The sequence below is a fragment of the Scyliorhinus canicula genome, chromosome 2 (genome assembly GCF_902713615.1).
Source record: "Scyliorhinus canicula chromosome 2, sScyCan1.1, whole genome shotgun sequence".
In the NCBI taxonomy this organism is placed as follows: Eukaryota; Metazoa; Chordata; class Chondrichthyes; order Carcharhiniformes; family Scyliorhinidae; genus Scyliorhinus; species Scyliorhinus canicula.
This window is the reverse complement of record NC_052147.1, coordinates 82,509,554-82,537,327: the sequence shown is the minus strand read 5'-3', so window position 1 is coordinate 82,537,327 and position 27,774 is coordinate 82,509,554. Positions and strand designations below refer to the sequence as shown.

The following is a 27,774-nucleotide window of genomic DNA, read 5'->3' as shown; positions in this document are numbered from 1 at the left end:
GGCTGGTTTTTGGTTCGGGTGTTTATAGTTTGGCTGGTTTTTGGTTCGGGTGTTTATAGTTTGGCTGGTTTTTGGTTCGGGTGTTTATAGTTTGGCTGGTTTTTGGTTCGGGTGTTTATAGTTTGGCTGGTTTTTGGTTCGGGTGTTTATAGTGTGACTGGTTTCGGTTTTGGGTTTTGTTGGTTTAATGTAGCTGGATTAATCTCCGAACCGAGTTCTTGGAGGCGAATTCCTGCTCTGGTCACACTCTGACTTGCAAAGTTTTGCACTGGGTATCGAATGCTTCATAATTGTAAACTCCCATTCCCGCCGCATTGCCAAACATTTTGGGGAAAAAAAACTCAGATTGGCCAAGGTGGCGAGCTGGATGGCCAACGTGACGCAGCTTTGCGTATTTAGGTGAATTTGAGAAGTTTGGGTAAAGCCGCATTTTGCAGCTTTGCGCTGAATCCGGCTGCAGATACGCGGAGTCTGGGTGAAGAGGAACTTGTTGCACACAGGTATTTGCTAAAGACGAGGACGAAAGTTTGGTTCTCATTTACTGTTAACGAAAGCCCTGATTCTGCAGTGTAGTTGGGTCATATTTATTTATTTATCCGAGGGAATTGTAAATAAATAATCAAAGTAGAGTTGCTACTTAATATCGAATACCGAATGCCTTCGCTTGGAATGAAAGAAATCTGTCGGCTCCTGTATTGACAAGTAGGTCAGGAGGATAAACTAACAGCACAGCGACTTGATGAAAACCCTTGCTGGGAATTTCCTTACTACTTTCATTTGATATGGTTAATATCCCGAGAAGTGTATCTGGGTTTATTTTGTTCTCTGGTATCATTCGATGAATGGAGTGTGGAAGACAGCGCAATGTCCCATTCTGCCTCGGGATCTGTCACTGGGGACGGTGACAAGGCATTTGTGGAGCTCCTTGTGGTGAATTCAGGTTGTTGTGGTAAACTTTCTTGTTGATGGTATTTTTGATTCAGACACTATTGATCCTGTAGATGTGTTGCATTGACTGTGGGGCATGTGGTTTAACCTTGCTGTAGGTAATGTGTGGTTTCTAATTGAGCAGCTCTGGCACTGGGATTCTGGAGCCTGTTAACAATGTCTGTTCTGAGAATGACGATCTTTTCTCTCGGTAAGTACCTCATTCCGATCAATAATTCAGCAAACAGTTGTGATGGTGCCAGTTACGGAACTGGCGCTTCAGTTGATTCCGGGATTGAGGGGGCGGGGAGGGAGCCACTGGACTCGCCTAAAACTTGCCTGTAACACCAGAGCGATGTAGTGACAGAATAGTCGATTGGGTGTGTGGGAATAATGGGTGTGATCCCGGGCCCCGACTTTCCAATTCAGTCCAGGAGGGGAAGAGCAGCCAGCCCAGGGGCTCTGTCCAGAGTATACGGGGTAGATATTTCATAGAATCCCTGCACTGCAGGAGAGAGGCCATTCGGTCCATCGAGTCTGCACCAACCCTCCGAAAGAACGCCCATTCTCCCACCCTATCCCCATAACCCCCCCCCCCCCCCACCACCACCTTTCTAACACTAAGGGACAATTTAGCATGGTCAATCCACCCCACCTGCAAATCTCTGGACTGTGGGAGGAAACCGATCACTGGAGGAAACCCACGCAGATATTTACAGTCACCCAAGGCCAGAATTGAACCCGGCTCCCTGGTGCTGTGAGGCAGCAGTGCTAGCCACTATGTCCCCATGCCACCCTAAGCCTATGAAAGTGATGAAGTGGCGGGTGAAGTAACTGCACAGCGGTGGGCACCAGGTCCCAAGGAAAATCAGAGTGCTGCTTCCTGAAGTTACAGAGATTTTCACAATGTTGTAATTTCCTTCAAATTTAAAGTTGCTCCATTCACTTAATCAATCGTGGTGAACACAAAATTGCCAATTTGCTCACTTATTTATGCTGCTCAATTCACATTTTTAATGAAAAATTAGTTTTGTATTACTGGAGTTATTTCATGCTGTGTTTTGCTGCACTTACCTTTGAAGGCGATGCTCTGGAATTATAGATATTGTTCACTTTGATATGTGCAGGAGTCTTAACATTCACTTGGCCAGCAAAAGGAGAGCAAGGAGCAGGTAGGTTTTGTAAAAAAAATAATCTTCTGCATGTTTGTTTGTTTTATTGGCCATGTTGCATATAAAAGATTTTAAAAGTACTGTACAATCAATCAATTTATCGGGGCTCAACATCGAGGGCCGAAGGGCCTGAACTGCGCTGTAATGTTCTATGTTCTATAATATGCTCTTATACTGACCTCATTGCACCATGAAGTCCATGAAGTCACACAATGTAAATGTAATTTCTTTGTGCATTGCCTATTCAACATGAAAGGGACAATTTCTGCTAGATTGCCAGGAGTTTACCATTTTGTGTCAATATGTTAAAATATGTTGAATGATGTCTTTAACCATCCTGCTTCTTTGATGTTTATTGCGATTATGTTACAAAGTATGTTTTGTTCTTCAAGTGCCAATTTCAATTGACTGTGGCACCAGGGCTACGCACTACGAGGAGGATCTGGTGGATGTCCTGTGCCCACCAAGTTGTGATCACTCTCGGCTTTCAGTATGGGGATCTAGAGTGTATGCCTCAGTCTCCAGTGTCTGTGCAGCTGCAGTTCACAGGTGAGACCTTCAAATGACACAGAAATGACCCCAAAGCTAATGAGTGAGACCTAAATGAGAAATTAATATTCACAAGCAATGTGATAGGAAGCCATCCAAAACTCATGGTGACTCATTTCAAAACTCATTTGATACATATGAAATCTCAAGGAGACACTTGACATGACAAAGTGTACATGATATTATGGAAATAATGCACTTGACTATATTTTCCTTTATAATATTTTCTTATCTGTAGATATACAAATTTAAAATTTTTGAATATTTGAACAAACAGCTGCCATTTGTAGATGATGGAGAAGAAATTAAACTCATGGCTGTCTATTTTGAAATGAAATAAAATGAAAATCGCTTATTGTCACGAGTAGGCTTCAATGAAGTTACTATGAAAAGCCCCTAGTCGCCACATTCCGCCGCCTGTCCGGGGAGGCTGTTACGGGAATCGAACCGTCCATCTCAGCCACCCAGTTAATGCCCAAGGCATGTCTGATCCCAATTTTCAGATAAACCTCCAGGAAAGTAATTCGGGCTTTACCAAATTCACTTTTGGCTAGGTTTATCACCAAACCCGCCTCCTGAAGCCGATCGAATAACTCTATCAGATGTTTTGAATGTTCTTTCCATGTTTGGCTGAAATGGGTATAAGGCTGCTTAACTATCAAAGTCAGGGTGCTTGATTCAGGTAAAAATGGCAGATCTTGCACAGCCAATCTATCAACCACAGAAATACAGCCTGGCCTGATGCAAGGTTCCCCACGGTCGGCTATTGCAGAAAATACGGAGGCTGGGGATTGAGGGTGATTTTGAGATGTGGATCAGAAATGGGCTAGTTGAAAGAAGACAGAGAGTGGTGGTTGATGGGAAATGTTCAGAATGGAGTTCAGGTACGAGTGGCGTACCACAAGGATCTGTTCTGGGGCCGTTGCTGTTTGTCATTTTTATAAATGACCTAGAGGAGGGCGCAGAAGGATGGGTTAATAAATTTGCAGATGACACGAAGGTCGGTGGAGTTGTGGATAGTGCTGAAGGATGTTATAGGATACAGAGGGACATAGATAAACTGCAGAGCTGGGCTGAGAGGTGGCAAATGGAGTTTAATGTGGAGAAGTGTGAGGTGATTCACTTTGGAAAGAATAACAGGAATGAGGAGTATTTGGCTAATGGTAAAATTCTTGGTAGTGTGGATGAGCAGAGGGATCTTGGTGTCCATGTACATAGATCCCTGAAAGTTGCCACCCAGGTTGATAGGGTTGTGAAGAAGGCCTATGGTGTGATGGCCTTTATTGGTAGAGGGATTGAGTTCCGGAGCCATGAGGTCATGTTGCAGTTGTACAAAACTCTAGTACGGCCGCATTTGGAGTATTGCGTACAGTTCTGGTCGCCTCATTATAGGAAGGACGTGGAAGCTTTGGAACGGGTGCAGAGGAGATTTACCAGGATGTTGCCTGGTATGGAGGGAAAATCTTATGAAATGAAAAAATGAAAATGAAAAATCGCTTATTGTCACGAGTAGGCTTCAATGAAGTTACTGTGAAAAGCCCCTAGTCGCCATATTCCGGCGCCTGTCCGGGGAGGCTGGTACGGGAATCGAACCATGCTGTTGGCCTGCTTGGTCTGCTTTAAAAGCCAGCAATTTAGCCAAGTGAGCTAAATCAACCAGGAAAGGCTGATGGACTTGAGGTTGTTTTCGTTAGAGAGAAGAAGGTTAAGAGGTGACCTAATAGAGGCATACAAAATGATCAGAGGGTTAGATAGGGTGGACAGCGAGAGCCTTCTCCCGCGGATGGAGGTGGCTAGCACGAGGGGACATAGCCTTAAATTGAGGGGTAATAGATATAGGACAGAGGTCAGAGATGGGTTTTTTACGCAAGGAGTGGTGAGGCCGTGGAATGCCCTACCTGCAACAGTAGTGAACTCGCCAACATTGAGGGCATTTAAAAGTTTATTGGATAATCATATGGATGATAAGGGCATAGTGTAGGTTAGATGGCCTTTAGTTTTTTCCATGTCGGTGCAACATCGAGGGCCGAAGGGCCTGTACTGCGCTGTATCGTTCTATGTTCTATGTTCTAACATCTCGGGGTGCGAGATATCTTAATCTCAGTGGATTAAACATGCCCAACCAATGCAAAGCAAGTAAAATGTTGAAATACACAGCCAAAAAATACAGAGTGGGAAAAAATGATCAACCTGTGCAATGTTCAATATATTGAGCATTTGTTCACCAAGAAACAATGGAATCCAGTGCAGAAAAGAGTTAAAGCGTTGTCCCTGGTGTTATGGCTCTGAAATATGAAGAAAGGCTTGAGATGTTTCGACTTTTCAGTGAGGAAAGGAGACATCCGGGAGTCAAAAGACAAATTCAAACGACGAAAGGGGAACTGCAAATTTAATATCAGAAAGTTCTTCTTCACAAAGAGAACAATTAACAATTGAGATGGATTTGGAGGCAGAGTGGCAAAAATTACAACATCAAAATCTTTTAAGAAACAAGTAGGTGTAGATCAGAGCGAGTGAAGGCTTGTTTTTGATGAATGAATATAATGAGCTAGATGGTGTTAATTATCTGTAATTATACTTCAACCCTGTGACATTCTCCCACTTGAGACCTCTTGATATCACACAGCAAGTCCATCAGTGGAGCAATTGTGCTACAAAACGTTTGCACAAATATTCGATCAAATCCACTCATGCCAAAAAATCACATTATTTCCCTTTGTCTCGAGGGTATCGAAAACTCCTCAAGGAAAGTAATTTGGGCTATGCCAAATTCACTTTTGGCTAGGTTTATCACCAAACCCGCCTCCTGAAGCCGATCGAATAAATCTATCAGATGTTTTAAATGTTCTTTCCATGTCTGGCTGAAAATTTCCAGATCGTCAATGAATACCGCACTATTAGGTAATCCAATGACTGTTAGTTAACCGTTGAAATGTGGCTGGGGCGTTTTTCATGCCAAATGGCATAGCTTTGAATTGGTATATACCATCTGGAGTCACAAAAGTTCAAATCTCCTTCGCCCTCTCGGATAAAAATACCGGCCAGTAACCTTTAAGTAAATCCAGTTTGGAAATAGAAACTGATTGTCCTACTTTCTCAATGCAATCCTCCAAACGTGGGATAGGATAAGAGTCCGTTCTTGTAACTGCATTAACCTTTCGAAAGTCCGCACACAACCGTTGGGTACCGTCTGGTTTAGGCACCATCACTATGGGTGAGCTCCATTGGCTGCAACCCACTTCAATTATGCCATTTTTAAGCGTCCTCTCAATCTCTTTGTTAACCTGCGCCAATTTTAAAGGGTTAAGTCTGTATGGGTGTTGTTTGATCGGAACAGCATTTCCCACATCTACATCATGTATAGCCATTTTAGTACTTCCCAATTTATCACCACAAACTTGCCCATGTGATATCAATAACTTTTTCAGGTCAGTCCGTTTTTCCTCTGGAAGATAACTCAATAATCCCAATTTTTAAGAACATCCTCATTTTCCAATTTAATTTGAGGTATGTCAAATTCACAGTCATCTGGATTTGGTTCGTCACTTTGAGTTAGAATAATTAAAACCTCCTTTTTATCTCCGTCCCTTTCAAAGTACCCTTTAAGCATATTCATATGACACACTCGGTGAGTCTTCCTTCTATCAGGTGTTTTTACCACATAATTCACCTCACTTAATTTCCTTTCAATCTGATAAGGTCCACAAAACCTAGCTTTTAAAGGCTCACCTACCACTGGTAACAACACTAAAACTTTATCTCCACTGGCAAAACAATGAACTTTAGATTTCTTGTCTGCTACCCGTTTCATCACATTTTATGCAACTTTCAAATGTTGTCTAGCCAATTCACCCGCTCTGTTTAATCCGTTCCCTAAAATTTGACACGTAATCCAATAATGTAATTTCCGATGTCTCACTCACCAATTTTTCCTTAATCAATTTAAGCGGTCCTCTTACCTCATGACCAAAAATTAGTTCAAAAGGACTAAACTTGGTTGACTCATTAGGTGCATCCCTAACTGCAAACAGTACAAATGGAATTCCTTTATCCCAATCCTCTGGATAATCTTGACAATAAGCCCTCAACATTGTCTTTAATGTCTGATGCCACCTTTTTAACGCTTCCTTGATTCTGGATGGCACACAGTTGATTTAAATTGTTTTATTCCGAAGCTATCCATAACTTCTTTGAATAACTTTGAGGTAAAATTTGATCCTTGATCCGATTGTATTTCTGTGGGTAGCCCAAATCTAGTAAAGAATTTAAGTAATTCCTCCACAATCCTTTTAGCTGTAATATTACATACTGGAATGGCCTCTGGAAATCCAGTAGGCACATCCATTATTGTCAAAAGATATTGATTCCCACTTTTTATTTTAGGAAGCGGTCCTATGCAATCAATTAGGACCCTTATAAAAGGTTCCTCAAATGCTGGAATGGGTATTAAGGTTGCTGGTTTTATCATTGCTTGAGGTTTCCCTATCACTTGACATGTGTGACATGATTGATAAAATTTAACTACATCTTTATGTAATCCAGGTCAATAAAAATGTTTTTGTATTTTAGCTTGAGTTTTCCTTATCCCCAAATGACCTCCCACTGGTACCTCATGTGCAACTCGCAACATCTCCTTTCTATACCCGACGGGCAATACTACTTGATGAACTTCTGCCCACTTTTCATCCGCCTGCATATGTACAGGTCTCCATTTTCTCGTCAAGACATCACTTTTACAGTAATAACACTTTGGTACACACATAGATTCTTCTTCCGTGTATGCTTTCTGATACATCCGTTTTATTTCTATATCTTTTTGTTGTAACTCCGCCAATTTTCCTGAACTAAAAATATCTGCCTCATCCTCCACCTGTTCTTGTTCTTTTTCAACCATCTGATCAAAAATCGTTTCTGACAATTGCACTTCAACGTCATCTTCACTCTTTAATTTCTCCTCTTGTCTTAACCTATGACTTTGCGACCTTGTTATCTGGAAAAGTCCCAGGATATTCGTCCTTCAACACTTCAGTTGTTTGATTGTGCACTGGTTTATCAACCACAGTAGGCATCACTCCCACCTGCAATCCAGCTATACCATTACCCAAGGTAAACTGTATTCCTGGACAAGATAGTTTCTCTATTACTCCTACTACCACTTCATCAGTCTTCACTGGACTGTCCAACCTTACCTTATATAATGGAACGCTACTCCTCTCACCCTGAATTCCACATATTACTAACCTTTCTGGCCACATTCTTCCCAAACTACATAATTCCTCATCTCTTACCATTAAAAATTGACTAGCTCCCGTACCTCTTAAAATTGTGACTTCTTTACCTGCTCCTCCTAATATACATGAGTAAACTTTACCCACACAAGTAAATTCTTTAAAGAGATCTGGCATCTTCTTCTCAATCGCCTCTTGATCAGGCTGTACAATCTTTTGCACCTCCTTCGCTTCGCTTCCCTTGGGCTTTCCTTCACCACTTTAGCAAACCCCACTGTCTTATCCTCTTTTACCACATCAGCCTTCCCAGTGCTTTTCTTCAACCACCAACACTGTGACTTTACATAGCCTTGTTTATAACAGTGAAAACATTTGAAACTTTTCATTTCTTTTCCACCCTCCTGGATTTCTTTTTTAATCTGAGGTACACTCTCCTTCTCATCTCCCATCAGATCACCTTTACCTTTACCACTTGAGTACTTCTCACGTGTCCAGTTTCTACCCCTCACACGCTGAAACTGATGTCTGAAACCAAGCTTTGATTTATGAACTAATTCATAATCATCTGCCATTTCTGCTGCTAATCTCGCAGTTTTAACCACATTCTTCCACATGAGTTCTCACTACATCAGGAATTGAATTTTTAAACTCCTCCAAAAGTATAATTTCTCTGAGAGCTTCATATGTTTGATCTATTTTGAAAGCCCTTATCCGCCTATCAAAATTACTCTGTTTGATCCTTTCAAACTCCATGTATATTTGACCAAAATCTTTCCTTAAATTTTTAAACCTTTATCTGTGAGCTTCAGGCATTAGTTCATATGAACAAGGAACAAAGAAAAATTACAGCTCAGGAACAGGCCCTTCGGCCCTCCAGCCGGCGTTGATCCAGGTCCTCTAGGTAAAACTGTCACCTATTTTCTAAGGATCTGTATCCCTCTGCTCCTTGCCCATTCAAGTATCTGTCTAGATACATCTTAAATGCCGCTATCGTGCCCGCCTCTACCACCTCCGCTGGCAATGCGTTCCAGGCACCTACCACCCTCTGCGTAAAGAACTTTCCACGCATATCTCCCTTAAACTTTTCTCCTCTCACCTTGAACTCGTGACCCCTCATAATTGAGTCCCCCACTCTGGGGAACAAGCTTCTTGCTATCCACCCTGTCTATACCTCTCATGATTTTTCAGACCTCAGAGGTTCCCCCTCAACCTCCGTCTTTCTAATGAAAATAATCCTAATCTACTCAACCTCTCTTCATAGCTAGCACCCTCCATACCAGGCAACATCCTGGTGAACCTCCTCTGCACCTTCTCCAAAGCATCCACATCCTTTTGGTAATGTGGCGACCAGAACTGTATGCAGTATTCCAAATGTGGCCGAACCAAAGTCTTCTACAACTGTAACATGACCTGCCAACTCTTGTACTCAATACCCCTTCCGATGAAGGCAAACATGCCGTATGCCTTCTTGACCACTCTATCGACCTGTGCAGTCACCTTCAGGGTACAATGGACCTGAACACCCAGATCTCTCTGTACGTCAATTTTCCCCAGGGCTTTTTCATATACCGTATAGTTCGCTGTTGAATTGGATCTTCCAAAATGCATCACCTCGCAATTGCCTGGATTGAACTCCAGCTGCTATTTCTCCGCCCAACTCACCAATCTGTCTATATTCTGCTTATTCTCTGACAGTCCACTTCACTATATGCTACTCCACCAATCTTAGTGTCATCTGGAAACTTGCTAGTCAGACCACCCATACCTTCGTCCAGATCATTTATGTATATCACAAACAACAGTGGTCCCAGCACGGATCCCTGTGGAACACCACTGGTTACAGTTCTCCATTTTGACAAACTCCCTTCCACTACTCCACCAGTAGTGATGCAAATACTTCACTAGCTCTACCTTCCAGCTTTGTTTCAATCAGTAACACCCACATGTCCTGTGGCCATTTCATTTGTTTAGCTGTCTTCTCAAATGAAATGAAAAAGGCTTCTACCTCCTTCTCATCAAACCTTGGCAATGCTTGGACATATTTAAATAGATCCCCACCAAGCCTTCGACTTTGACGCTCTTTCTCACTATCCTCATCACTATCATCCAACTGTACATTTACGTCTGACAATTTTAACTGACTGTCATGTTTCATGGTAATTTTATGAAGTTCAAACTCTCTGTCTTTATATCTTTTTCTCTGATCTGTATCTCCCTTTTGCGTTGTGGTAGCATTGTGGATAGCACAAATGCTTCACAGTGCCAGGGTCCCAGGTTCGATTCCCCGCTGGGTCACTGTCTGTGTGGAGTCTGCACATTCTCCCCGTGTGTGCGTGGGTTTCCTTCGGGTGCTCCGGTTTCCTCCCACAGTCCAAAGATGCGCAGGTTAGGTGGATTGGCCATGATAAATTGCCCTCCGGGTCCAAATTGCCCCTTAGTGTTAGGTGGGGTTTCTGGGTTATGGGGATAGGGTGGAGGTATGGGCTTGGGTAGGGTGCTCTTTCCAAGAGCCAGTGCAGACTCGATGGGCCAAATGGCCTCCTTCTGCACTGTAAATTCTATGAAATGAAATTCTATGAAATTCTGCTAGGGCTATTCTTTCTTTTCTCCTTTCTGAAGGGTAGGTCGTGCCTCACAAACCTCATTGAGTTCTTCGAGAAGGTGACCAAACAGGTGGATGAGGGTAAAGCAGTTGATGTGGTGTATATGGATTTCAGTAAAGCGTTTGATCAGGTTCCCCACGGTCGGCTAGTGCAGAAAATACAGAGGCATGGGATTCAGGGTGATTTAGCAGTTTGGATCAGAAATTGGCTAGCTGATAGAAGACAGAGTGGTGGTTGATGGGAAATGCTCTGACTGGTGTCCAGTTACTAGTGGTGTGCCACAAGGATCTGTTTTGGGGCCGTTGCTGTTTGTCATTTTTATAAATGACCTGGAGGAGGGCGTAGAAGGATGGGTGAGTAAATTTGCAGATAACACTAAAGACGGTGGAGTTGTGGACAGTGCAGAAGGATGTTACAAGTTACAGTGGGACATAGATAAGCTGCAGAGCTGGGCTGAGAGGTGACAAATGGAGTTTAATGCAGAAAAGTGTGAGGTGATTCATTTTGGAAGGAATAACAGGAAGGCAGAGTACTGGGCTAATGGTAAGATTCTTGGTAGTGTGGACGAGCAGAGAGATCTCGGTGTCCATGTCCATAGATCCCTGAAAGTTGCCACCCAGGTTGAGAGAGTTGTTAAGAAGGCGAACGGTGTGTTAACTTTTATTGGTAGAGGAATTGAGTTTCGAAGCCATGAGGTCATGTTGCAGTTGTACAAACTCTGGTGCGGCTGCATTTGGAGTATTGTGTGCAGTTCTGGTCGCCACATTATAGGAAGGATGTGGAAGCATTGGAAAGGGTACAGAGGAGATTTACAAGAATGTTGCCTGGTATGGAGGGAAGATCATATGAGGAAAGGCTGAAGGACTTGAGGTTGTTTTCGTTAGAGTGAAGAAGGTTAAGAGGGGACTTAATTGAGGCATACAAGATGATCAGAGGATTAGATAGGGTGGACATCGAGAGCCTTTTTCCTCAGGTGGTGATGTCCAGCACGAGAGGACATAGCTTTAAATTGAGGGGAGATAGATATAGGACAGATGTCAGAGGTAGGTTCTTTACTCAGAGAGTATAAGGTCATGGAATGCCCTGCCTGCAACAGTAAACACATTCAAATGGTCATTGGATAGGCATATGGACGATAAGGGAATAGTGTAGAGGGACTTTAGAAGGGTTTCACAGGACGGTGCAACATCGTGGGCCGAAGTGCCTGTACTGCGCTGTAATGTTCTATGTTCTATGTTCCTTTTCTTTTTCCTCTCTAGTATTCAAGCTGCTTTAATTCTTTCTCATGTTCCATTTGTTTAATTTGCAACTGAATTTTTGCCATTTCCAATGAGTCAAACTGTATCTCGGGCAACTTTAAATGCTTAGCCATCGCCATAATTACCTCATCTTTTCACATTTTGTCAGGTAATGTTAACTGCAATGTTTTTGCCAAATCTAAGTCTGCTTTTAGTCTCTGTCCGTAAGGTACTGTGTGTGACCGTCTCCACCCCCAAAACTTCAGAGCCTCTGAAAGAGCCATTGTACACAACACATTCCCCACTTAAACTATAATACCACATCTGAAAAGCAACCACAATATCCTCACCCCTTGCTGTCTTTAAGTTCACTAAGCCAATCCAATAGATAGACTTTTATCCCCCTCGAGCCCCCAATTTTTATGGGCCAGGGTTTAGAGAATCCCAAAGTGTATCATGGAGTTCACCTGACCCACAACTTTTAATAGATTATGGTATGGGGAGCACACTCTACAGGTGTGGTACAACAGAAATGGACGAGTATTTTTGTTTATTCCATGAACTCAAGTTAACCTTTCTCAAGCAAACAGTGAACATCTTGGCAACCAGTAATTCAAATACATCACCCAAAGAATACAACACTAAGTAATCTGTATGCTGTTCTTTTAACATCCAAAAGACTAAACAAACCTCCAAACAGGAGCACATTAGGTTTACATTCAATAATGAGACCTTTTACAATTCTGATTTCACCAAATGATCCATAGATAGTCTTTGAATGGCAGAGATCAACAGTACAGCTTTGTTTAAACTTCAGATGCAGCTCACTGAAAAACACACACCCAAGTGTTTCTCAAACTGAACTAAAAAGCAGAAGTAGAGCTCTGCTCCACCCACACTCTGACATCACTCCAGTAACATGAGCAGCTCCATTTCCTAAAGGTACATTTCTTAAATACTCATTTCTTAAAGGTACTCTCGCATGACAGATGTAAGGCAGGTATTCAAGGAGCTAGAGTGGAATCTTAGAGCTAGAACAAAAAGAGATATTATCTCTGGGTTGTTACCCGTGCCACGTGCTAGTGAGATGAGGAATAGGGAGAGAGAGCAGTTGAACATGTGGCTACAGGGATTATCATAGATTTTCATAGATTATCATAGAATTTACAGTGGAGAAGGAGGCCATTCGGCCCATCGAGTCTGCACCGGCTCTTGGAAACAGCAGGGACAGGAATGGTTGTTGCAGGTTCCGGGGTTTAGATGTTTTAGTAAGCTCAGGGGAGGTGGTTAAAGAGTGGGATTGTTAGTCAAGGACAATATTGCGGTGGCAGAAAGGACATTTGATGAGGACCCATCTTCTGAGGTAGTGTGGGCTGAGGTTGGAAACAGAAAAGGAGAGGTCACCCTGTTGGGAGTTTTCTATAGGCCTCCAAAAAGTTCCAGAGATGTAGAGGAAAGGGTTGCAAAGATGATTCTGGATAGGAGCGAAAGTAACAGGGTAGATGTTATGGGGGACTTTAACTTTCCAAATATTAACTGGAAACACTATAGTTCGAGTACTTTAGATGGGTCCGTTTTGTCCAATGTGTGCAGGAGGGTTTCCTGACACAGTATGTACATAGGCCAACAAGAGGCGAGGCCACATTGGATTTGGTTTTGGTTAATGAACCAAGCCAGGTGTTAGATCTGGAGGTAGGTGAGCACTTCGGTTATAGTGACCACAATTCGGTTACGTTTACTTTAGCGATGGAAAGGGATAGGTATAAACCGCAGGGCAAGAGTTATAGCTGGGGGCAAGGCAATTATGATGCGATGAGGCAAGACTTAGGATGCATTGGATGGGGAAGGAAACTGCAGGGGATGGGCACAATTGAAATGTGGAGCTTGTTCAAGAACAACTACTGCATGTCCTTGATAAGTATGTACCTGTCAGGCAGGGAAGAAGTGGTTGAGCGAGGGAACTGTGGAGGAAGTGGTCGAGCAAGGGAACTGTGGTTTACTAAAGTAGTTGAATCACTTGTCAAGAGGAAGAAGGAGGCTTATGTAAAGATGAGACGTGAAGGTTCAGTTGGGGCGCTTGAGAGTTACAAGTTAGCCACGAAGGACCTAAAGAGAGAGCTAAGAAGAGCCAGGAGGGGACATGCGAAGTCTTTGGCAGGTAGGATCAAGGAAAACCCTAAAGCTTTCTATAGGTATGTCAGGAATAAAAGAATGACTAGGGTAAGAGTAGGGCCAGTCAAGGACATTAGTGGGAAGTTGTGTGTGGAGTCCGAGGAGATAGGAGAAGCGCTAAATGAATATTTTTAGTCAGTATTCACACAGGAAAAAGACAATGTTGTTGAGGAGAATACTGAGATACAGGCTACGAGACTAGACTGGATTGAGGTTCATAAGGAGGAGGAGTTAGCAATTCTGGAAAGTGTGAAAATAGATAAGTTCTCTGGACCGGATGGGATTTATCCTAGGATTCTCTGGGAAGCTAGGATGGAGATTGCAGAGCCTTTAGCTTTGATCTTTATGTCGTCTTTGTCTACAGGAATAGTGCCAGAAGACTGGAGGATATCAAATGTTGTCCCCTTGTTCAAGAAGGAGTAGAGACAACCCCGGTAACTATAGACCAGTGAGCCTTACTTCTGTTGTGGCCAAACTCTTGGAAAGGATTATAAGAGATAGGATTTATAATCATCTAGAAAGGAATCATTTGATTCGGGATAGTCAACATGGTTTTGTGAAGGGTAGGTTGTGCCTCACAAACCTTATTGAGTTATTTGAGAAGGTGACCAAACAGGTGGACGAGGGTAAAGCAGTTGATGTGGTGTATATGGATTTTAGTAAAGCGTTTGGTAGGCTATTTCAGAAAATACGGAGACATGGGATTGAGGGTGATTTAGTGGTTAGGATCAGAAATTGGCTAGTTGATGGGAAATGTTCAGCTTGGAGTTCAGTTACTAGTGGTGTACCACAAGGATCGGTTTTGGGGCCACTGCTGTTTGTCATTTTTATAAATAACCTGGAGGAGGGCGTAGAAGGATGGGTGAATAAATTTGCGGATGACACTAAAGTCGGTGGAGTTGTCGACAGTGCGGAAGGATATTGCAGGCTACAGAGGAACATAGATAAGCTACAGAGCTGGGCTGAGAAGTGGCAAATGGAGTTTAATGCAGAAAAGTGTGAGGTGATTCATTTTGGAAGGAATAACAGGAAGACAGAGTACTGGGCTAATGGTAAGATTCTTGGTAGTGTGGATGAGCAGAGAGATCTCGGTATCCATGTGCATAGAACAGTACAGCACAGAACAGGCCCTTCGGCCCTCGATGTTGTGCCGAGCAATGATCACCCAACTCAAACCCACATATCCACCCTATACCCGTAACCCAACAACCCCCCCCCCCCCCCTTAACCTTTAGGACACTACGGGCAATTTAGCATGGCCAATCCACCTAACCCGCACATCTTTGGACTGTGGGAGGAAACCGGAGCACCCGGAGGAAACCCACGCACACACGGGGAGGACGTGCAGACTCCGCACAGACAGTGACCCAGCCGGGAATCGAACTTGGGACCCTGGAGCTGTGAAGCATTTATGCTAACCACCATGCTACCGTGCTGCCAAAGATCCCTGAAAGATCCCTGAAAGTTGCCACCCAGGTTGATAGGGTTGTTAAGAAAGCGTACGGTGTGTTAGCTTTTACTGGTAGATGTATTGAGTTTCGGGGCCATGAGGTCATGTTGCAGCTGTACAAAACTATGATGCGGCCGCATTTGGAGTATTGCGTGCAGTTCTGGTCACCACATTATAGGAAGTATGTGGAAGCATTGGAAAGGGTGCAGAGGAGATTTTCCAGGATGTTGCCTGGTATGGAGGGAAGATCTTTTGAGGAAAGGCTGAGGGACTTGAGGCTGTTTTCGTTCGAGAGAAGGTTGAGGTGACTTAATAGAGGCATACGAGATGATCAGAGGATTAGATAGGGTGGACCGTGAGGGCTTTTTTCCTCGGACGGTGATGGCTAGCATGAGGAGACATAACTTTAAATTGAGGGGAGATAGAAAAAGGACAGATGTTACAGGTAGTAAGGGTGTGGAGTGGTGATGTGTAGTTCCAAATGAGGTTGATTTGTGGCATTTACTGTCTTTGTGAGGGATGTATTGTCCACTGTCAAAATAATATTCCAAACAGCCATGATTCAGGAAGGGAAAATTTAGATAATATCACTTTTTTTCCCTAATCCCGCAGCCCCAAAGATTAAAAACAGCTTATTTGCTTTGATCCCCATCATCCCTATCTTTGCTGACATACTGCTTTCCCACAATGCCCAGAAAAGCTCTGAATATGTGGACAAGAGTTTTTAGGTGGCCCAGTGGTTAGCATTGCTACCTCACAATGGCAGGGACCTGGGTTCAGTTCCAGCCTTGGGTGACTGTATGGAGTTTGTTTGTTCTCCCCGTGTCTGCGTGGGTTTCCTCCGGGTGCTCCGGTTTCCTCCCACAGTCCAAAGACGTGCAGGTTGGGTGGATTGGCCATGTTAATTTGCCCCTTAGTGTCCAACAATATGCAGGTTAAGCAGGCTTACGGGGATAGGGCGGAGGAGTGGACCTCGATAGGGTGCTCTTTTGGAGTGTCGGTCCAGATTTGATGGACCAAATGGTCTCCTTTTGCATGAAGGGATTCTATGGATTTAAAAGTAGACTGTGTAATTAATTAATAACCAACTTTGGTTATGCCATGCAGTGCAGGATAAGATGAATTGCCAGGTGATTTGTGGTTACTCACATTTCCCATTCACCATTTTAAGATTTGCAAAGGGATGCCTGCATTTATTTAAGAGCACCAGTGCATGAACTGAAAACAAAATATCCAATCTAGCCTCCATTTTGAGTTTAAGTTGCTATAATGTATATATTCATTTTCATCTGCTTTTTGCAACCTCCCATTTGGAAATTGCCTATATGTGTTTGAGACAGTGATTTGCCATTGACCCCAGACTGTTTCTTCGGCCAGTTAGGATACTGAACACCATTCAGCAAGCAAATTATATTGTTGGAGCTACCAATTGAAATAGTTACGCTAAAACAGTCATTTTCAAACCCAGGGTCGCAGGTGGGCAATCAGTAGCTAGTGGTGTCCCTCAGGGATCCGTGTTGGGCCCACAATTGTTCACAATTTACAGAGATGATTTGGAGTTGGGGACCAAGTGCAACGTGTCCATGTTTGCAGACGACACTAGGATGAGTGGTAAAGCAAAAAGTGCAGAGGATACTGGAAGTCCGCAAAGGGATTTGGATAGGTTAAGTGAATGGGCTAGGGTCTGGCAGATGCAATGCAATGTTGACAAATGTGAGGTTATCCATTTTGGTAGGAATAACAGCAAAAGGGATTATTATTTAAACGATAAAATATTAAAGCATGCCGCTGTGCAGAGAGACTTGGGTGTGCTAGTGCATGAGTCACAGAAGGTTGGTTTACAGGTGCAACAGGTGATTAAGAAGGCAAATGGAATTTTGTCCTTCATTGCTAGAGGGATGGAGTTTAAGACTAGGGAGGTTATGTTGCAATTGTATAAGGTGTTAGTGAGGCCACACCTGGAGTATTGTGTTCAGTTTTGGTCTCCTTACTTGAGAAAGGACGTACTGGCACTGGAGGGTGTGCAGAGGAGATTCACTAGGTTAATCCCAGAGCTGAAGGGGTTGGATTATGAGGCGAGGTTGAGTAGACTGGGACTGTACTCGTTGGAATTTAGAAGGATGAGGGGGGATCTTATAGAAACATTTAAAATTATGAAGGGAATAGATAGGATAGATGCGGGCAGGTTGTTTCCACTGGCGGGTGAAAGCAGAACTAGGGGACATAGCCTCAAAATAAGGGGAAGTAAATTTAGGACTGAGTTTAGGAGGAACTTCTTCACCCAAAGGGTTGTGAATATATGGAATTCCTTGCCCAGTGAAGCAGTTGAGGCTCCTTCATTACATGTTTTTAAGGTAAAGATAGATAGTTTTTTGAAGAATAAAGGGATTAAGGGTTATGGTGTTCGGGCCGGAAAGTGGAGCTGAGTCCACAAAAGATCAGCCATGATCTAATTGAATGGCGGAGCAGGCTCGAGGGGCCAGATGGCCTACTCCTGCTCCTAGTTCTTATGTTCTTATGTTCTTATGTCCCAGGTTCAATTCCAGCAGGGGAGTCTTGCATCCCTTCCCGGTGTTGCCAGCTCTGTCTTTGTAGCTCCAATAACTGAGGTATGACCAAGTCCAGGGGCTCATCATCTGACTGAGCCTCAGCAGATCCCTGGCCTCCAGCAATCCACTATGTGCCGACACTCTGGGCCATTCCTGCCACTACCCGTTGTGGATCAGAGAGAGCAAGGTGCTCCAGTTTGTGATCGCGAGGTCTCTCGATTGATGTGTCCCATCGAGGTGTGTGTCTGCGCTGGTGGAGGGTGTGAGTAAAAGTTGTGACAGCTCTTGGATTATCGCCACTTCCAAGAAGTCACCTGTGATGGTCTTTGAGATGGGCTCTTGGACCTGGCTGGTGATGTGCCTGCAAAAGGAGAAATTTCATTAGTGCAAAGCCTGTAGAGAAGATATGACTCACATTAGATTGGTGTGATGGATGATGGTGTTCTGGGTCCTTACTTGGTTTATGGGCACCCACAGCGCAGGTGCGGTCAAGTTCCTCCTTGGTTCTCTCCTCAATGAGAGAGGTCTTTCAACTCTGGCATCTTTCCGCCCATCTTGGATCTCTCCCTCGTGTTGTGAGCCAACTTGTCCTGTATGAAAACAAATGGGAGGGTGAGATATAGCAGCCCCACTTGCAAATCCTGTTACGGTCACTAAGTCTTGCGAGAGGACCAAAGCAGGATCTGTGCTGGTGGGATCTTGATTTGACATCTTCCTCTTCTCTGCCTATCCACTTGTGGATAGCACTGTAGGGCATCCTATAGGACAGCACGGTAGCACAAGTGGATAGCACTGTGGCTTCACAATGCCAGGGTCCCAGGTTCAATTCCCCGCTGGGTCACTGTCTGTGCGGAGTCTGCACGTTCTGTGTGGGTTTCCTCCGGGTGCTCCGGTTTCCTCCCACAGTCCAAAGACGTGCAGGTTAGGTGCATTGGCCATGCTAAATTGCCCTTGTGTCCAAAAAGGTTAGGCAGGGATAGGGTGGAGGTGAGGGCTTAATGTGGGTCGGTGCAGACTCGATGGGCCGAATGGCCTCCTTCTGCACTGTATGTCCTATGTTGTGCCTGTGTCGTGGCTGCTGAAGGAGAGGTTCAAATCATAACGAATCTGAAAACACTGGACAAGTGACTATCTTAAATAGACATAGCAGCATAGAGATAATCATCAAATTGAGGAGTAAAATGACACAAATATAACTGCTTAAACTTGATCAAATTACATTGCTGCTTGATTTCAGGGTTATATAAATCTAGCATTCTGTTTGTGTATGCCTTTGAATAGCTTTCACATTAAACACTTGCATTAAGGGAAACCTGCCAGTTGTCAACCAGATCAGTGAATGGAGCACTGTAAAGAAGCAGAGTGCACCGCAGGTCAATTTGCAAATCTTCACATCAGGTATAAATTACATAGATTGATTACTGAATAAGAGGGCCCGAAATTTACTAGAAATGCAGTAACAAACTTCCTGTTTGGCAGTACCTATTACTCAAGCAAACAAACTTCCTGTTTGGCAGTAACTACTACTGGAGCAAACTAGAGCTTTAGAGTGCTTTTTGCTTTTTGTAACTATTCTTGCAGAAATCTTTGTACGCTATTTCAATAATTCTGCAAGAGTTTATTAAGGGCAGCACTGAAGCACAGTGGATAGTGTGGTGGATAGTGTGGTGATTGTGTATCAGTGTAGATGCAATACAACTGAGCAAGCACTAGAGGGAGCACGGGAGAGCTATAAATACAGAGGGACAGGAAGTGAGGACACACTTCACAGAAGGGGGACTTGGCAGCAGGACAGGCAGGCAGCATTTGAGGTAGCCGTAAGTTAAGCTCTGAAGACAGAACAAATTCACAATAAAGCATCTACTCCAACTTTGAGACTACGAGCTTTATTAAGACACAAGGAACAAGACCTTGGTACCAAGGAGTGACTTCGGACGCTTACTACAAGACAACTCAGCTGCAGACACAGAAAGACCAAAATGGCAAGAAGAACTCCTTCCGGGCATTGGACTCAGGAAGACCTCGCTTATTCGATGATGTGGGTTGGAACCTCACCTCAGCTGGACCTAACCGGTAATGAAAGTAATGTCTGGAAAAGATTTAAACAAGTGTTCGATATATATATCGTAGCTAATGATTTAGCAGCAGCCTCAGACGAAATGAAAATAGCACTGCTCATCGCAGGACATGCAAGAAGCATAACAAAGATAGCGACAACAACAAAGACAGAAACAACAGCAATAAAACAACATCTTGTACAAAATGGTACAACTCTGCACATGAAGGACATTGCCACAGCACACGGCAAAGCAATGACAAGACTACAAACATGCCATGGGATGACAACGAATTCCACAAACTCACATCTGCTCCAGAACATGCCAGCACACCAGCTTTCAAGGCAGATGACAATAATAAATCGATACCACAAGCACAGAAAAAAGTCCATATCAGTCAACATCAGTGGTTCAACCATGCAAACACCTCGGGATGACGTATTGGTTACTTAAAATAACAAGAACACCAACAACATTCACAACAGAGTTGCAATATCAATATCACCACGTCCAACAACGTAAAAGAAAAAACTCAATGAACAAATTCATCAAGTTTGGACTCACAAATGTTTTTATTATGATTGGACTCCTAAATATAAATTGGCTATGTAAAATATGCAATAGCACCATCACTTGTATAGATACACATATCGTAAGTAATCTAACTGTTTTGTACAATTTTCTTAACGATGTAAAGAAAAAAGGGGGATGTGGTGATTGTGTATCAGTGTAGATGCAATACAACTGAGCAAGCACTAGAGGGAGCATGGGAGAGCTATAAATACAGAGGGACAGGAAGTGAGGACACACTTCACAGAAGGGGGACTTGGCAGCAGGACAGGCAGGCAGCATTTGAGGTAGCCATAAGTTAAGCTCTGAAGACAGAACAAATTCACAATAAAGCATCTACTCCAACTTTGAGACTACGAGCTTTATTAAGACACAAGGAACAACACAGATAGCATTGTTTCTTCACAGTGCCAGGGACCTCGGTTAATTCCCGGATTGAGTCACTGTCTGTGTGGAGTCTGCACGTTCTCCCCATGTCTACGTGGGTTTCCTCCGGTGCTCCGGTTTCCTCCCCAAGTTCTGAAAGACGTGCTGTTGGGTAATGTGAACATTCTGAATTCTCCCTCTGTGTAACCGAGCAGGAGCCGAAAAGCGACTAGGGGCTTTTCACACTAACTTCATTGCAGTGTTAATGTAAGCCTGCTTGTGACAATAAATATTATTATTATCATTATTATTGTCATCATTATTACCAGCTGCCACATTCAGCAATGCAGTTACTGCTGCTACTCACTCAATCTAGATAAACGCTTTTCATTAATTTAAAACATCTGGGGTGGGATTGTCCATCGGCCGACGCTGGAATCGGGAAACACAATTGGGCGGAGAATCAGTTCCAACGCTGAATTTGCGGTGGGCATCGATTTCATGCAAAACCGCAATTCTTAGTTGCCTTGACAGCAGCGTCAATGCGTTCCAGAATGCACGTACAGTAAACACCATTAGCGGGTCTGTCCCGGTATGGTATTCTGCGGGGCCTCCGTGATTCTCTGCCTCCAATAGTCAGAATTCCTAATGGCGAGGTTCACTTGTGCTTTTAAAAATCGTGAAACAGGTGCTGTGGCTGATAAGGGAGAGAGGGGGGTACGGAAAGTGTCCAACATCGTTATAGTGTGCTGACAGTTATGCCGCTGGCCGGGGAGCTTCTGCCAGAGCCAGGGGAGTAGTGGGGGATGGGGGGGGCCAGGAGGTGGGCTGTGGGGTTGGGGTGGACAGGCACGCCGCTGACTGTCCACTGTGGGCTTAGGGCCCACGGGTCTTGTGGGTGTCGCCCAGGACATCTGCCTAGGTGCCTAGGTACAGTCGACCCATCAGCTGTATGGGCATGCTCCAGCACAATCTGTGCCATCTTGTTGACTGCGTTGGTATGTGTGGGGAATGAAGTGTATCTATGTGGCTACGGCTTGTTGGCCTCCTCTGAGTGTCAATCGCAAATCGGCCACCTTTTCTCATTGGAATTCTATTGTGTTCCACGTGGCATTGGTGCTAGCCCCAAGTCGCTGCATCGGCCCAGGTGCAGTACCAGTTTTGATGTCGTGGAAGTCCACGAATCCTGACCCGGCATCAACAATCCAGTCGCTGCTTCTCCCAGGCGAAATGATAGCACCAATCTTATAATGTTGTACACTTTTCCCAAAGGTAGGTTGACTTGAGTATTGGAACCATAGGTTCAAGGCTTGAGCGATGGTCAGTGCTGTGTTGACTAAACTCAACCAGTTTTGTGTTGTGGCACTACAATTTAGCTCTTAGGTTAGATTCCGAGGTTAGAGAAACTAATGGTCGAAAGAATCCCGACAGTGCAAAAGAAGGCCATTCGGCCCGTTGTGTCTGCACTGACCCTTCGAAAGAGCACCCTACTTAGGCCTGCACCTCCTGTCCTATTCCCATAACCCTGCACATTGATTATGGACAACTCTCCTAACCTGATAATCCCTGAACACTAAGGGGCAATTTAACATAGCCAATCCACCTAACCAGCACCTCCTTTGGACTGTGGGAGGAAACCAGGACACCTGGAGTAAACCCATGGAGATACAGGGAGAATGTGCAAACTCTATATTCCTCCAGTTGACAATCCAAACACCTTGCAGGAAGCACACATGCTGCTGTCATGGTGTCAATTTATACTTTGGAGCAAAATGCTTACCTTCATGAAACAAAAATCTGTTTTGCAAACTTGATTGTCCTTCCCACTCACATTAGTGGAGTCAGAGTATCTTTTCAAAATTCGGTTTAAAAAGGAGAGCTTTGTTAACTAGTGTATTCAGCCTGACTAGAGGGCATGGTGAGCTGGATGATTCCTAGATTTCCAGAGTTGAATAGCCTGTCACCACTCATTTTCTATGTTCCTTAGTCATGCCATCAGAAAGTGCCAGGTGAGAAAGGATGGCAGAAAATTGGAAGGGAAACCTGAAATGCCACAAAAATCTGAAATCTAGGAATAAAATATGAAAAAAGCATCTAACATTTAGTATAGTGTCATGGACAGGGGGGTGACGTGTGACAATATCCCCCTTTCTTCCCACCTCTTGACTGACTGCAACAAGACATATTTTTCACCCCCCCCCCCCCCCCCCCTCAGACTGCGGCGATCCAGATCCTTTATCTGAACCTGTCGCCTATTTTCCAAGGATCTACTTCCTCTGTTCCCCGCCCATTCATATATCTGTCCAGATGCATCTTAAATGATGCTATCGTGCCCGCCTCTACCACCTCCGCTGGCAAAGCGTTCCAGGCACCCACTACCCTCTGCATAAAGAAACTTTCCTCGCACATCTCCCTTAAACTTACCCCCCTCACCTTGAAATCGTGACCCCTTGTAATTGACACCCCCACTCTTGAAAAAAGCTTGTTGCTATCCACCCTGTCCATACCTCTCATAATTTTATAGACCTCAGTCAGGTCTCCCCTCAACCTCCGTTTCTTCCAACGAAAACAATCCTAATCTACTCAACCTTTCTTCATAGCTAGCACCCTCCATACCAGGCAACATCCTGGTGAACCTCCTCTGCACCCTCTCTAAAGCATCCACATCTTTCTGGTAATGTGGCGACCAGAACTGCACGCAGTATTCCAAATATGGCCTAACTAAAGTCCTATACAACTGTAACATGACCTGCCAACTCTTGTGCTCAATACCACGTCCGATGAAGGCAAGCATGCTGTATGCCTCCTTGACCACTCTATCGACCTGCGTTGCCACCTTCAGGGTACAATGGACCTGAACTCCCAGATCTCCCTGTACATCAATTTTCCCCAGAACTCTTCCATTGACCGGATAGTCCGCTCTTGAATTGGATCTTCCAAAATGTATCACCTCGCATTTGCTTGGATTGAACTCCATCTGCCATTTCTGTGCCCAACTCTCCACCTATCTATATTTTGCTGTATTCTCTGACAGTCCCCCTCGCTATCTGCAACTCCACCAATCTTAGTATCACCTGCAAACTTGCTAATCAGACCACCTATACCTTCGTCCAGATCATTTATGTGTATCACAAACAACAGTGGTCCGAGCACGAATCCCTGTGGAACACCACTAGTCACCCTTCTCCATTTTGAGACACTCCCTTCCACCACTACTCTCTGTGTCCTGTTACCCAGCCAGTTCTTTATCCATCTAGCTAGTACACCCTGAGCCCCATGCAACTTCACTTTTTCCATCAACCTGCCATGGGAAACTTTATCAAACACCTTACTGCAGTCCATGTATATGACATCTATAGCCCTTCCCTCATCAATTAACTTTGTCACTTCCTCAAAGAATTCTATTAGGTTTGTAAGACATGACCTTCCCTGCACAAAACTATGCTGCCTATCACTGATAAGTCTGTTTTCTTCCAAATGTGAACAGATCCTATCCCTCAGTATGTTCTCCAACAGTTTGGCTACCACTGACGTCAAGCTCACAGGTCTATAATTCCCTGGATTATCCCTGCTACCCTTCTTAAACAAAGGGACAACATTAGCAATTCTCCAGTCCTCCGGGACCTCACCCGTGCTCAAGGATGCTGCAAAGATATCTGTTAAAGCCCCAGCTATTTCGTCCCTCGCTTCTCTCAGTAACCTAGAATAGATCCCATCCGGTCTTGGGGACTTGTCCACCTTAATGCCTTTTAGAATACCCAAAACTTCCCCCTTCCTTATGCCGACTTGACCTAGAGTATTTAAATATCCATCCCTAACCTCAACATCCGTCATGTCCCTCTCCTTGGTGAATACAGATGCAAAGTACTCACCCATTTCCTCTGACTCCAAGCATAAATTCCCTCTTTTTTTGTCTTTGAGTGGGCCAATCCTTTCTCTAGTTACCCTCTTGCTCCTTATATACGAATAAAAGGCTTTGGGATTTTCCTTAACCCTGTTAGCCAAAGATATTTCATGACCCCTTTTAGCCCTCTTTAATGCGCGCTTGAGATTTGTCCTACTTTCCCGATATTCCTCCAAAGCTTCATCGGTTTTAAGTCACCTAGATCTTATGTATGCTTCCTTTTTCATCTTAGCTAGTCTCACAATTCCACCCGTCATTCATGGTTTCCTAATCTTGCCATTTCTATCCCTCATTTTCAAAGGGACATGTCTGTCCTGCACTCTAATCAACCTTTCCTCAAAAGACTATGTACTATGTACCTGTCAGGCAGGGAGGAAGTTGTCGAGCAAGGGAACTGTGGTTTACTAAGGAAGCTGAAGCACTTGTCAAGAGGAAGAAGAAGGCTTATGTTAGGATGCGACATGAAGGCTCAGTTAGGGCACTTGAGAGTTACAAGTTAGCCAGGAAGGACCTAAAGGGAGAGTTAAGAAGAGCGAGGAGAGGACACGAAAAGTCGTTGGCGGATAGGATCAAGGAAAACCCTAAGGATTTCTATAGGTATATCAGGAACAAAAGAATGACTAGAGTAAGATTAGGGCCAATCAAGGACAGTAGTGGAAAGTTGTGTGTGGAATCAGAGGAGATAGGGGAAGCGTTAAATGGATATTTTTCGTCAGTGTTTACACTGGAGAAAGACGTTGTCGAGGAGAATACTCGGGTACAGTCGACCAGGCTAGATGGAATTGTGGTTCACAAGGAGGAGATGTTAGCAATTTTGGAAAGTGTAAAAATAGATAAGTCGCTGGGCCAGATGGGATTTATCCTAGGATTCTCTGGGAAGCCAGGGAGGAGATTGCAGAGCCTTTGTCCTTGATCTTTGTCATCTTTGTTGACAGGAATAGTGCCGGAAGTCTGGAGGATAGCAAATGTTGTCCCCTTGTTCAAGAAGGGGAGTAGAGACAACCCTGGTAATTATAGGCCTGTGAGCCTTACTTCAGTTGTGGGTAAAATGTTGGAAAAGGTTATAAGAGATAGGGTTTATAATCATCTTGAAAAGAACAAGTTGATTAACGATACTCAACACGGTTTTGTGAAGGGTAGGTCATGCCTCACAAACCTTATTGAGTTTTTTGAGAAGGTGACCAAACAGGTGGATGATGGTAAAGCAGTTGATGTGGTGTATATGGATTTTAGTAAGGCGTTTGATAAGGTTCCCCACGGTAGGCTATTGCAGAAAATACAGAAGTATGGGATTGAAGGTGATTTAGTGGTTTGGATCAGTAATTGGCTAGCTGAAAGAAGACAGAGGGTGGTGGTTGATGGCAAATGTTCATCCTGGAGTTCAGTTACTAGTGGTGTACCGCAAGGATCTGTTTTGGGGCCACTGCTGTTTGTCATTTTTATAAATGACCTGGAAGAGGGTGTAGAAGGATGGGTTAGTAAATTTGCAGATGACACGAAGGTCAGTGGAGTTGTGGATAGTGCTGAAAGATGTTATAGGTTACAGAGGGACATAGATAAGCTGCAGAGCTGGGCTGAGAGGTGGCAGTTGGAGTTTAATGCGGAAAAGTGTGAGGTGGTTCACTTTGGAAGGAGTAACAGGAATGCAGAGTACTGGGCTAATGGCAAGATTCTTGGTAGTGTAGATGAACAGAGAGATCTCGGCATCCAGGTACATAAATCCCTGAAAGTTGCCACCCAGGTTAATAGGGCTGTTAAGAAGGCATATGGTGTGCTAGCCTTTATCAGTAGGGGGATTGAGTTTCGGAGCCACGAGGTCATGCTGCAGCTGTACAAAACTCTGGTGCGGCCGCACCTGGAGTACTGCGTGCAGTTCTGGTCACCACATTATAGGAAGGATGTGGAAGCTTTGGAAAGGGTTCAGAGGAGATTTACTAGGATGTTTCCTGGAATGGAGGGAAGGTCTTACGAAGAAACGCTCAGGGACTTGAGGTTGTTTTCGTTAGAGAGGAGAAGGCTGAGAGGTGACTTAATAGAGACATATAAGATAGTCAGAGGGTTAGATACGGTGGACAGTGAGAGTCTTTTTCCTCGGATGGTGGTGACCAACACAAGGGGACATAGCTTTAAATTGAGGGGTGGTAGATATAGGACAGATGTCAGAGGCAGTTTCTTTACTCAGAGTAGTAGGGGTGTGGAACGCCCTGCCTGCAACAGTAGTATACTCGCTAAATTTAAGGGCATTTAAGTGGTCACTGGATAGACATATGGATGAAAATGGAATAGTGTAGGTCAGATAGACTTCAGATGGTTTCACGGGTCGGCGCAACATCGAGGGCCGAAGGGCCCATACTGCACTGTAATGTTCTATGTTCTATGTTCTATTTCAAATGTGGATTTACCCTTAAACAGCTGCTCCCAATCCACATTCCCTTGCTCCTGCCAAATTTTGTTATACTTGGCCTTTCCCCAATATAGCACTCTTCCTTTCGGACCACTCTCGTCTTTGTCCATGAGTATTCTAAAACTTACGGAATTGTGATCGCTATTCCCAAAGTAATCACCGACTGAAACTTCAACCACCTGGTCGGGATCATTCCCCAATACCAGGTCCAGTATGGCCCCTTCCTGAGTTGGACTATTACATACTGCTCTAAACAAACTCTCCTGGATGCTCTTTACAAATTCTGCTCCATCTACGCCTCCAACACTACACGAATCCCATTCGATGTTGGGGTAGTTAAAGTCTCCCATCACAATCACCCTATTGCACCTACATTTTTCTATAATCTGTCTGCATATTTGTACCTCTACTTCACTCTTGCTTTTGGGAGGCCTGTAGTAAAGTCCCAACAATGTTACTGCACCCTTCCTATTTCTTAGCTCTACCCACATTGCCTCAGAGCTCGAATCCTCCATAGTGCCCTCCTTAATCACAGCTGTGATATCATCTCTGACCAATAATGCAACTCCTCCACCACTTTTACCT

General features: G+C 44.1%; 1 protein-coding gene across 1 annotated transcript in view; it reads left to right on the top strand.

The window, feature by feature from the left end:
- Nucleotides 1-283: 283 nt before the first annotated feature.
- The window catches only part of coch (coagulation factor C homolog, cochlin (Limulus polyphemus)), a 147,760-nt gene continuing 120,269 nt past the window's right edge, over nt 284-27,774 (top strand). The window contains 4 exon segments of the mRNA XM_038781460.1: nt 284-500; nt 1,073-1,138; nt 2,055-2,099; nt 2,492-2,648. Coding sequence (XP_038637388.1) covers nt 1,105-1,138; nt 2,055-2,099; nt 2,492-2,648 — 236 coding nt within the window. The 5' untranslated portion in view covers nt 284-500; nt 1,073-1,104.